Source organism: Garra rufa, chromosome 20, assembly GCF_049309525.1.
Source record: "Garra rufa chromosome 20, GarRuf1.0, whole genome shotgun sequence".
NCBI lineage: Eukaryota > Metazoa > Chordata > Actinopteri > Cypriniformes > Cyprinidae > Garra > Garra rufa.
In genome coordinates, this window is record NC_133380.1 from 28,515,179 (window position 1) to 28,528,191 (window position 13,013).

General features: G+C 33.7%; 1 protein-coding gene and 1 long non-coding RNA gene across 2 annotated transcripts; one reads left to right on the forward strand and one right to left on the reverse strand.

Annotated features, from left to right (window-relative positions):
* Window positions 1-1,689: 1,689 nt before the first annotated feature.
* Window positions 1,690-11,823, forward strand: faim2b (Fas apoptotic inhibitory molecule 2b). The gene is made up of 12 exons (XM_073826081.1): window positions 1,690-1,800; window positions 2,502-2,565; window positions 2,697-2,770; window positions 2,883-2,947; window positions 3,647-3,700; window positions 3,803-3,853; window positions 4,018-4,057; window positions 10,054-10,091; window positions 10,202-10,289; window positions 10,451-10,546; window positions 10,902-10,955; window positions 11,067-11,823. Exons 1-12 carry the CDS (start codon window positions 1,786-1,788, stop codon window positions 11,214-11,216), a joined length of 789 nt encoding a protein of 262 aa, XP_073682182.1. The 5' UTR covers window positions 1,690-1,785; the 3' UTR covers window positions 11,217-11,823.
* On the reverse strand, window positions 4,929-6,659 carry LOC141293238 (uncharacterized). Its single transcript, XR_012340687.1, has 2 exons — window positions 6,364-6,659; window positions 4,929-6,092 (listed from the first exon to the last, which is right to left on the reverse strand). It is a non-coding gene; the product is annotated as an uncharacterized lncRNA (long non-coding RNA).
* Window positions 11,824-13,013: the final 1,190 nt, after the last annotated feature.

Genomic DNA, 13,013 nt, shown 5'->3' on the forward strand with positions numbered 1-13,013 from the left:
AGACTCTTTCCCTCGATCAAAATCAAGGGGTTGAAGGTCTGTTTTGAGGGTTTGAGGGTTAAATTTTCAGCTAAAGGCAGTTCATCTTTGAATTCAGTGATGTCATCACTTCAGTTCAAATAGTATTCAATATCGCTGGAAGTTACGTGTCCCCAACTACACTCTTAAAGGTTCTTTATGGATCCATTTAGACAAAAAGGTTCTTCTATGGCATCGTGAAGCACCTTTATTTTTAAGAGTGTAAGCAAGCCAGAGGTGACAGCGGCAAGGAACCAAAACTCCACAGGTGACAGATATGGAGAAAAAAAACCTTGGGAGAAACCAGGCTCAGTCGGGGCCAGATGAAACCAGCAGTTTGTTCCAATGTCAGATTGGTCTTGCGCCGATTGCCATCTAGGTGACAAGGTCTTCATTGATGGAGCTCATCTAGCTGTAGAGGTCGTCTCTAGGTGCTGATCCACCATCTGAGCTGGGTACGGACTAGATCCGGGGGACTGCAATGACCATCTGATCTGGTGGCTACGGTGACCTCGGAATAAGAATGAATAAGAAAATGATCTGCAACCCGCAGTTGATTTTTATATTCAAGGTATTATCAAATTGCCAGAGTTTGGAGAATGCAGTGGGCGTGAGGGACTATAATGTGAAAAGAGCTCACTCAAGTACTGAGGAGCTGAACCATCGAGGGCTTTATAAGTAATTAGCAAGATTTTAAAATATATACAATGTTTAACAGGGAGCCAGTGCAGTGTTGACAGAACTGGGCTAAGAGTGTATGGAGCTGTCTGAAGTGTGAGGTAGACTCTTTCCCGCTATCAAAATCGAGGGTTTAAGAGACTTGAAGGAAGTTTGTGTGTGTGTGTGTGTGTGTGTGTGTGTGTGTGTGCCTGGTATTCATCACGTTGTGGGGACCAACGTGTAAAAACAATTTATTTATGTTTCGGTTCAAATAAAATTAATCTGCATTTAGATCCTTCTCCTCATTTTTGCCTAACCCACTGTGACAATTCTCCATGAAGATGCCTTTATTGTCTCCAACTTCTAATGTTTTTACTGTTAATAGTATTTTATTAAAAAGAAGTGAAGTTGTCTTCTTAAGTTATGTCAGCCACAACCATAACTGTTTTTTTTTTCTGAAAACGTTTATTAAATACATATTTATTAATACATTTTAAAAAGCACAGATTTGTGAAGTGACCCTTAGAACACATAGATTGTAACAACAGTGCTAGAGCTCTATCAGTGTCGGTATTTGTGTGGTTTTTGTTATTATTTTTATTTTATTGCACTTTCAATAAAACAGGATTTATGTACTGTACTTATTATATGTATATAATAATAATAATAATAAATAATAATAAATAATAAATAATGTCATCTTTGTATGTACTTATGTAGCATCACCTTTATCCTTTAGGCCTTGTTTATCCGTCATAATGTGCTTCTTTGTTCCACATAACTCTAAATATAGCACTGTTTTCTAATGAAAGGTTGTATCACAGATCAAGTGAAACCCCATCCTCTGTGTTGAAGGTGGTATTTTCCCGCTCAATCCCATCATGTCATCTACAGTAGTACTGAGATGTTGCTAGAATGAACTCCTAAAGCCCTGTGTGGAGGAGGGACTGATGGGAACGTAAGAAGGATTAGCCTGAATAGACACTATAAAAGACTAAATCTCCACTGCAGCACACATGAAGCACAGACTGACCCACATCCAGAACAAAGGACTAAAACTGCTCTGTTTGTCCACATCATAAGGGGGAAAATAAATAAATAAATAAGATGACACAGAAAAAGGTAAGGTATCTTATCAATTCTATCAATTCAGTCGAACAGTACACTGTAAAATGATGCTGCAATTAGTTATATCAACTTAAAATATGCTGAGATAACTTAAACCTCAAACGTACGTAAACTAAAGTTAAATGAACTTCTAATTGTAAGTCAAGCATGAACACATTTTTTTTAAGTTGAAACAACAACTTGTAATTAATTCTAATGTTGATTTTTTTATGTTAAGTAATCAGCAATATTTGTGTACAGTGAATAGAATAGAATAGAATAGAATAGAATAGAATAGAAATCAGGAGACTTCAAGTCCTGTAAGCACAGTAGAAAAAGTGAATTAATGTAACATATGATGTTAATAAATAAAATAATGGTTTTACATCTATGTCATAAAAACTGAGCAAATAATTTCATGTTAATAGAACAGCAATACAGAAGCAGTGTAATAAAACCTCAGAAGACACTGCTTCAACATGCATATTTCTATAAAGAGATTATTCTGACTATTTATAGATCAGGTTTCCTTCGTCATACGCTTATATCTTATGGTTTATTTTGCACAGGTCTGTTAATCTCTAAACTGGATTTAATCAAATCATGAGCGTACAAACAACACTGAAGTTATACAAGCATTTTATCTGATATTTCCCCTTGCGAAAAAGACCTTAAACTACATTCTCATATGAAATGAAATGATTATGTATTCACAGGTTGCACCAACAGTCCAAACTGTTGAAGGAAACATGCCTCCAAGCTATGAAGAGGCAAATGCAGGTACAGCTGTTTACTAATATCTTACTATAATTAATCAATTATTAATTAGAACAAACATTTTGCCTTTTGTCAGATATGTAATATTTTCTTGTCTTGTCTTGTTTTAATTTTATTTTATTATCTCTTTACAGGATGTCCTGGTTACTATGGTGATGGAAATTTTTCCTGGGATGATATGTTTATTAGAAGAGTTTTTATACGAAAGGTAGCAACTGAAATATTTAAAGTTCATTTAAATTAGCCATAGAGGACTCTCAAATTAAAATGTTTTTGAAAATTGTAAAAACAATACACTTACTTTGATCATATTCTTGCAGGTTTATTCAATTCTGATGCTGCAGCTCTTTTCAACAGTAGCAGTCATTGCTCTCTTCACATTCTGGTAAGTAACCGATTCTTGATCTGTAAAACTTGATGGCATTTTAATAATACACACTCTTAAAAATAAAGGTGCTTCACGATGCCATAGAAGAACCCTTTTTGTCTAAATGGTTCCATAAAGAACCTTTAACATCTGAAGAACCTTTCTGTTTCACAAAAGGTTCTTTGTGGCGAAAGAAAGTTCTTCAGATTATAAACTGGTAAGAAAGAGATGGTTCTTTGACTGAATGGTTCTTTGTGGAACCAAAAATGGTTCTTCTATGGCATCGCACCTTTATTTTTAGGAGTGTATGACATTATCTCATCACTGAATCAATTACACTATCAAAAGTTAGGGGACAGTAAGATTTACTTTTTTTTAATCATTTTATTGTTATTCAGCAATGTTGCATTACGTTATTTAAAAGTGACAGTAAAGACGTTTATAATGTTATAATTTTATTTCTATTTTAAATAAATGTTGTGCTTTTGAACTTTCTATTCATCAAAGAATTCTGAAAAAAAAAATCAATTGTCACAAAAATGCGAAGTAGCACAACTATTTTCAATGCAAATAAGAAATGTTTCTTGAGCAACAAATAATTAAAATGATTGGATTAGAACAACTTTAGAACAATAGTTTGTAATGTATTAAATATGTTAGCATAATATATTTTGTATTGACTGTTGTACACTCCTGACTTTTTTCTCTCTGCTTTAGTGCTCCAGTGAGGATATACATTCAAACACATCCTGTTTTATACTCCTTGTCAAAGTATGTAATACTACTGTTTTAATCAGTAATCAAAATGTTTAATATAAATGTTTTAAAATTGAGCATTCTAACTGTATCTCTAACTGTGTTTGTGTTTTGCAGTCTTCTGTTTCTTGTCACATATATCACATTGGCTTGCTGCGGTGATTTGAGGTAAGTCAATAAACTGTTGATAAATTGCAGTTGTGGTTATATACTGGTTATACACTCATCTATATATATATATATATATATATATATATATATATATATATATATATATATAAAACAATTGGGAGAACATCATAATATAATAGTGGTATCCTTCTCTATTACAGGAGACAGTTTCCATGGAATCTTATTCTTCTTTCAATCTTTGTGAGTATCTGTTTAAAGACACGTTAAAGGAATAGTTCACACAAAAATGAAGATTTCTTGTAAATTTACTCACCCCCTTCCAAGATTTAGATAAGTTTGTTTTTCCATGGGAACAGATTTGGAGAAATGTAGCATGCTATCAATTGTACCAATGGATCCTCTGCAATGAATGGGTGCCATCAGAATGAGTGTCCAAACAGCTGATAAAAACATTACAATACTCCTCAAAACTCCATTCAATCAATTAACGTCTTGTGAAGGCAAAAGTGTGTTTGTAAGAAAAAAAAAACAATTAAAACAAAAACGAATCCATCAAGTCGTTTTAACTTTGGTCAAAATAACAGTTAATAAACTATAATAAGATTTCCTCCAGTGAGAAAGTCCATTCCCTGTTGTCCTTTTACATCAAAACCCACCCACATAATTGTTTAGAGGTTTTTTGATTTGCATTTCTGTCCTGAATCAGATTACTTTTTCACTGGATGAAGCGTTGTTATACATTATCGATTCGTATTTTAGCCATAAGCAAAGATTTCACAGCAAAAAAATGCTTTTCCTACACTGTCAGAAAAAATGTGCAAAATTTGTACCTTCAGGGGTACAAAGGCTTGTCACTGGGGCAGTACCCTCAAGGGTACACCCGTTGTACCCTTTCACATGGGTACATATCTGTACCCTTGCAGTATGTACCTTACAAAGGCAAATATGTACCTTTGCTGACTAAATTGTACCATTTAGTGCTATGGTACCATAATGTACTTTTAAAAAAGGTACAAATTTGTCTTTTTTAAGGGTACTGCCCCAGTGACAAGCCTTTTGTACCTTATGGTGGCAAATCTGTACTACATACAACACATTAAAAAGGCCAGGATGCTGTTTATCACATTTATTAAACATTCAAAACATTACATTCTCACATTTTTCACAGGATGAATGTTTTAAGCTCTATCACAATGTCATAACAGGATGCATATTGCAAAATTTTACTTAAAAAAATAAATAAAAATTTCATACTCAAAACTGTTCTTATAAAGCAAAACATTTTTTCCAACAGTACACATTTCATTAATTGATTATACCCTAACATTTTATCACAAAATAAGCTCTACCTCAATGTGTCTTAAAAGGATGCAAATATTGAGCAATTCTTTTTTCCAAAAACAATTGTTTATACTATTTCTAACTTTTTTAAAACATTTTATAAAATTGCAAATATCAAGAATATTAAGCTTAATATTAAATTTTTCATAATCAATACATCCCATTAAGTAAAATTTTCTACTGCATTCTACATTTTCTAAAAAATGTTTTAAACATTAAGAATCAAAAACAACCCTTTTCCAACAGTACACATTTCATCAATTGTAACTTTATATGCGTAAATTCTTTTTATCACAAACCCATTTTTACCAAACGCAGTACTACACTAATACACAGTACTAATTGGAACTTTTTAAACATTCTTGAGGATCACAAACTACTTATTTATCATAAGCAGAGTACACGGCAAGGGCCTGAAAGTCCATCTCTTGCCCTGGTTTTATAACACTTCATTCAAAGTCAACTTTTACTGCGTATGCATGGAACTGTGAATCATACAACACTGGTATTAAAAAAACTTGCCACATTATATATATATACACTGTTGACATTTAAAATGTATTGGATTTAAATCACTTTTGAAACACTGAATGTCGAAATCTTCACCCTTGTGTATCAGTATATTTGGCATTTTAACACAGGATATTAATTATTCGGGTGATAGATATTGGAAGGGGCTTGCCACCCACCTCAGTTATCTTTGCTATGGCATGCTGCCAGAAAGTCAGTGAATTCTTCATGTAGGGTGGACAAGCCAAGTTGAAAACAATAGTAAGCACTGAAGGCTGTGCATTGTAGTGATCCTTTCTTCAACTCCTAGTTCCTTGCACAACTCCACACCATCCACTTTGAAAAGTTGTACCCTCTTGGAGAAAGCCATTTTCCAGTCAGTTTCTGCCAACTGTAAGGTTGGGTATGGAGTATCAGCATCACACTGAGAAGAAAAGAAAACATCAAAAATCTATCAGTAAAACAATGCAATGTGCTGTTTTAAATGTTTTAAGACAAATGATGTGAAAATTTTGCCATAAACTACCTTGTAACCAATCAAGGTGTAGAGTTACATTCGAGCAATTTTAAGGCATGAAGATTTTTTTTCACACAAAGAAAAAACATTTAAATATCATTTATAAATATCATTTAAAAAAGCTTAATAGATAATCAATAAATAGATAATCACAAAACCACTATGTTTATGTAAATACCTAGATCTTCTGCAAGCATCTTTTCTCTTGCTTCTTGTAGACTTCGTCCAACGGAGCATTTCTTTGAACAAGCTGAAGCACCTTGGGCACAATACTGGTAAAGCCATCCCTGAAGTGCCGGCTTAAACTGCAGGCGATGAATGTCAGCTTCATCACACAACTGAAAATTTACAAAAAGATAAAGTTAATCATTTAAATTAACTAAAAATACTTCAAAACAATCAAATCAGACATTTTAATATTCTTTCATTGCCATTTCCCTTTAGTAATATACAAATATTTCTAAGATTGAATGCACAAATATTTGTTTACCTGAAGATTTAGAAAATTACAATGTTTCTACAAATTTGTTTTAACTGTAAATTATCATTATAGCATATTGTTTATTTAAATCGACATTCAACATTCATTTTAACCCAATAACTGATTTAGAATCTGTGATATCACTGACCCCTGAGGATGTTCATCTCTCTTATCTTCCCTGGCTCAAATTTGTAATTTTGTTAATATTTTAATTAATTTCAATATTTATTAACATAATGATAAAAGCCAAAATATTAAATGTAATAAATGTATTTTGACTGAGTAAAATCTACTGACTTCAGCAATCTACTACTACTACATTGCTATCGGTGACAGTTTAAAAATGGGAGAATCCCTTGTTTTTGCCCGAAGTTTTCAAGCCGGTAACAGAAAAAGAATTAAAGATACCTTATTAGTCTTTCAAATTTTCTTTCTTATAGCATTAATTCAGCCAAAAAGTTTAGTTTGGTCATTAATTATTCACCTTCATGTCATTCCAAACCAGTAAGACTTCATCTTCGGAACACAATTTAAAATAATTTTGATGAAACTAACTCTAACTCTCCCAACTTTCCTTGTGTGTGCTGACTGGCCACCCTGCTTTTTAAAATATTGGCATCAGGCATTAAAAAAATCAATACGGTTAACCGTTAAACATAGGACAAATATAATACACAAAACTCAGTGTTATACTTACATTTCTGTAGTTGAAGTTTTTTGATAGGCTTCTGCTGGCACTGGTACTAGTGTTACTGTTACCACCTCCATCTGTTGTACAAATTTGTTAAATCCACCTTATTTTCTAAAAGGAAAAAAATGCATATAGTCGGTGTGAGCTTGAGGTTTTAACAGCAACAATAAAATCTCTTTTTTTCAATGGACATTCATCAGTATAAAAACATTGCTTTAATTTAGAAAAATACAGAATAAGTTAGTACTTATACACTTCCAGAAAAAGGTACAATACTGTCACTGGAACAGTACCCTAAGGTACAAAAGCTAAAAGGTACCAAAATGTACACTTAAACTAACAGAGAACTATACTTTTTTTAACTGAGAGTGTATTATTAAAAGCCAAATTATTTAAATCTGCATCTCACAGACTAGAAACGTATTTCACGAGTTTTGATAAATAATGGTAACTTAAACCAATTTTACTTGCTGTCCTTGGAAGGGCTCGATACAGACGCCTCAATACGACATAACAAATAATTAGGACTCTCCTGGATTTACGTTTATAACGTTAGTTAAATATGTACCAAACAAAACTGATATAAATCAACATGGATAATAATCGTAAGGTATATAATTCCAGAAAGACTAGGAGAGGCGTTAAAATAAAAGGCGTTCGCTCGTGTCCGGAAGGAAACACGGGTAAGTTAACGTTAACGTAACGTTAAGATTAGAGTAGTAAGAACATTTTGGTAAACTGAATTTATAAATCTATGGTACACAAACGCGATAGACCTGAGCTGTTTCTATGGCCGTTTCACCGCTGTTTTGTCAGCGTCTCATGCCATCTCTAGGTGGAGTATGAGTTAAGCGAAAAATTATATCTTAATTTCCGGCTAAATGATAAAAAATAATTGTAATAATAACAATAAGCTTAAAATGTAATGGCAATGCGTTGGTTTTGTCAGGTCAGTTTTCGAGGAAAGGTTTTCCTCACGCATCAGATAACGTTAGGCCTGGCTACAGACGCAATGTCAAGTTAACAAAAATCGAAAGGGAACCAACAGATTTTCACAGTACTTAAAATTAAACTTACCTCTAAATTTCTGTGCTTCGTCTTCAGTGACATGTATTCCAGGCAGCTTCTTTCCGTTTTTGAATAAGATCCTCCGTGTCTCCGTCGACAGCGTCAGAAATGAATGATGTCCAGAATAACCGTCATGCACAATCTCATTTTCAAAATGCACAGCGCGGGCTACAATCCCATTGGATGACACGAAAAGGCTGGCTTCGAAAATATGTATTATTTGAACTGAGGCAAAGTAGTACACCATATAATGTTTAATAAACGTTAAATAGTTTTGTATACTACATTGTGCTTTTGCTAATTACTATTAGTATGTGTATTTGTTTAACTCTGCATTAAAAACAAAACTTAAAACAGCTCTTATATCAGTTTAAAATTACAATTAAAAATGCAGACCTACTTTAATACAAATGCTTTACGTTTAAAAGTTATTATCTTGATGTTCTGCATAAACACTAAAATGTAATTTGCGTGTGTACTGTTCAGAACTGGTCAGAAAGATGAAGGCTCTTGAACATATTTGGTTATTTTGTGCATCTCTTCCAAATAACTAACAACTAATGAACATGATTATCTTGCTATGTTTAATTTTGGGTGACTATTTCATACACTTTGGCTTACTTCTTTGGTCACAAAAGTGATTGTACCTTTCTTTGGGGATTAAATGGTACAAACGTGGACCCTCTGGCAGTTGGAAACATATCTGTACCTTTTTTACCCCTAAATGGTACATATGAGTACTCTAAGGTGCAACTATGAACCATTGAGGGTACAACTTCACCATTTGTACCCTAAGTGTCACAAATGGACCCCAACCGTACCCTTTTTTCTGACAGTGTAGATTTTTTGTCTTGTTTCCAGTCTTGTTGATTTAAGAATTTTTTGATATTTTGGCTGGAAACAAGACAAAAAATCTAAGTAAGAAAAGCATTTCTTGCAGTGTTGAGGTAAAAAATTACTTGATGGATTTCACTGCAAAAATGCCTTTCTTAGCTGTGTGTACAATTCCATCTAAAAAACAACACTGCATGCTTCTTTTACTTGGATTTTTTGTCTTGTTTCCAGCCAAAATATCTAAAAATTCTTAAATCAAGAAGGATTTTCTAGACAAGTAAAAATTATTTTCTTGTTTTTAGAAAAAAGAAGTCAAAATTAAATGAGTTTTCTGCTTGAAATAGGATTATTTTACTTACCCCATTTGCAGATTATTTTGCTTGTTCTAAACTAAAATCATTGCAGATTCAAGAATTTTTAGATATTTTGGCTGGAAACAAGACAAAAAATCTAAGTAAAAAAAGCATGCAGTGTTGTTTTTTGGATGGAATTGTACACACAGCTTTTGATGTTTTTTTATCAGCTCATTGGCACCCATTAACTTCAGTGGATCCACTGATAAGCAAGTGATGGAATTTTTCCAAATCTGTTACACTTACATGCTTAAAACTGTCCCTCACCCCAAGTAAAGTGCATGTTGGCCTTGGTCTAATTTATTTTTAGCATTTTAGAATTTCTAGAGTCATACAATGTATACATTTCATACATTAAAAAAAATAAAAAAATATATTAATACATTATTTTTCCTCCCGTCGTTTATTTTGCATGCTTCTGTGAACGTCTTGCAAACAAAGACTCTGAGCATGGCTTGCATGTTGGGTTTTATCTCTAGGTAATGCCAAAAATCTGCTGTGTGTGCATACTTTTACATGTACCTTGATTGAACTCAAGATATGTTTAATATCTACTGAATATAACAATACCTTTTCCTGCTTCTGCCAGTTTCTACAACACCAAGTCAGTAGTGCTGTGCATTGGCATCACCGCCATGGTGTGTCTGTGTGTCACCATCTTCAGCTTTCAGAGCAAGGTGAGCAAATGCTGGAAGAATACATTCAGTTATAAATATTAGCTTTTTTTTCTTTTTTTTAAATGAACACTGGTGCCTTTTATCATACCACTGTTGCCAATGGTATATACACATAAAAAACAAATTTCAATTCTAAAGTGTTTTTTTGTCTTGTTATTTAGATTGACATCACCTCTTTCCAAGGTCTTCTCCTCATTTTGTGTATGGTCATGTTTTTCTGTGCTATTGTCATGGGATTTGTGGTTCCCTTTGGCTATGTAAGTATCCAAAAAGTAAACTAGATTATTATGCATGCTAATAAACAGCTAGTTAATAGTGAAAATTGGTTACCGACAGTTCAGTAGCAGTAGTTGTCACATTGCTAGCATTATTTGATAGTTTGATGCCTGTAGCTCTAAAGCTAGTCAGAAATTTAAGTTTCAGAAGAAGAAGAATTTTAAGTTTAAACAGAATTTCAGTCATGATGGCTTTCTCGAGTCAATATAAGCAGCACTTGAACACCTTGTTGAGTTCTCCACTCAATTTAACAAACAGAGTTGAGGACTCAAAAGCATTAACAGTCCAAATATAGACTCTTGTCACTTCTAGTCTAACTGTTTTCTCTTTTGTAAGGTTCCCTGGTTACATGCGGTCTATGCCAGCATAGGAGCTGTTGTCTTTACCATGGTGAGAAGCAGATTAGTCAAGAAAGGATTATGGTTTTAAATGATGATTATCTGGTGATATAACATTGACTGACCTGTGTCTCGTTCTCTTCTTTCACATCTTCTGTTTCAGTTTCTAGCCTTTGATACACAGCTGCTGATGGGGAACAAGCAATACGCAATGAGTCCTGAAGAATATATCTTTGCAACTCTCAGTCTCTACCTGGATATTGTGTACTTGTTTACATTCCTGCTGCAGTTGTTTGGTAATGGTAGAGAATGAGCCATGGTTGTGTCGTAATATTGTCCGTCATGTACAATATTGATCGCTGTTGTTTCAAACTGTTCTGCAACCTCAACATTTTTAGAACAACACGTGGCCTTCAGTTTATTGTTAGGTTTAAGGAAATGTTTTCTCAGGTACTGAAATATGCACTTCATGTGTCAAAGGTCATAGTCAAAACCTTTCCATATGACTAAATCAATCTGACTATATTTGGTTTAGAGATTTATTTTAAAATAAAAAATAATACAAATGAACTATTGGCTTAAAAGAAGCTACAAAATTGAAGATTAAAGACTTTGGCTTATGACAAATGATGTATTTATATTACCCTTGTGTGTCAGTAACAATTTTCACTTAGCTGAAAGTTCAGAAAGTTTAAATGTTGAGTTTATATTAAGCTCTATTATTTTCATACCAATAATCTGTTTACTTCAGGTTTTTTGTATAAATTCTATGCTGTGATTGAGTGTAAAAACAAGTAAAACCATTCAAATGTCTGGATATTCTCAAATTCTGTTGATTATCACAAGCTGTCATTGTAATATGATTCATTTTGTAATGCATTGTAGTGTTGTAATATATTTCACATATACATTATTCTGTATTTGACAGTTCATTGTGTTCATTTTGACAGTTCATTCTGTTACCTGTACAATGTACTACAGCAGTTCTGGTTACATAAGTAGTTATGAGCAGCCTGTTCTCATTAGGTGCTTCATATTCTTGAATGCAGATAAATTAATGATAGATACTAAATTTTGTTTGGAGAGTGAGCTAATTCTAACCTTCTCAGGAACAGCTTTTGGAGAATTAAAAAAAAAATGTACAATGACAAGTTTTCTTGTTAGGTGGTTATAGGTCTGAGAAAGGTAGAAAGAATGGAGAACAGAAGAATGAAAATAATAATGAATGTCAGTGCACAAGTTAAATCGCAATGAATTTGCAGACTGATAATTTTAATGGTAGGTTTATTTGAACAATGAGAGACAATATAACAACAAAAATTCCAGAAAAACACATTTAAAAAAAGTTATACATTGATTTGCATTTTAATTAGTGAAATATGTATTTGACCCCTTTGAAAAACATGACTTAGTATTTGGTGGCAAAAACCCTTGTTGGCAATCACAGAGGTCAGACCTTTCTTGTAGTTGGCCGCTAAGTTTGCACACATCTCAGGAGGGATTTTGTCCCACTTCTCTTTGCAGATCCTCTCCAAGTCATTAAGGTTTCGAGGGTAATGTTTGACAACTCAAACCTTCAGCTCCCTCCACAGATTTTCTATGGGATTAAGGTCTGGAGTAGAGCCCTGCGCGGGACTGTTTTCTTCATCCCGCTTCCGGCCCGCGCCCGCCAAATTTCTGATCATTACCGCCCGCTCCCGCAACATGTGTGTTACACTCCCGCCCGCACCCGCAAAACTCTGAGAATTTATTCCCGCATGATGATAGAGATGCATTGATTTTGTGTCTTCTCCCGTCCCGCAGGAAAAAGAAAAAAAAAAACGTAGGCTATTGGTATTGCTATTATTAAAGAGATTCATGATTGTTTCTTTCCCTGGCCTGCATGTATTCTGACGCACTGGTAGGGAAGATGAATAGGGGACATCTAAAACGCTTGGGCTACCGCGTGTTTCTTTAGACTTCTTTAGAACTTTATGTACTTTGATTTTGGCTATTGAAGTATTCCGTAGGCTTGATTGGTCCTGGTGTAAATGTGCAGAAAGCATGTCTGAAAGCAGTTAGCCTATGAGAACACAGAAAGACAAAACACACAATACATTCAAATATAATT

What these genes read in the sequence shown, in the direction of transcription:
- faim2b (XM_073826081.1), top strand. An exon ending in GTTTTATACTCCTTGTCAAA is followed by an intron (nt 3,701 to 3,802) that starts GTATGTAATACT and finishes TGTGTTTTGCAG; the next exon opens with TCTTCTGTTTCTTGTCACAT. An exon ending in TCTTCAGCTTTCAGAGCAAG is followed by an intron (nt 10,290 to 10,450) that starts GTGAGCAAATGC and finishes CTTGTTATTTAG; the next exon opens with ATTGACATCACCTCTTTCCA.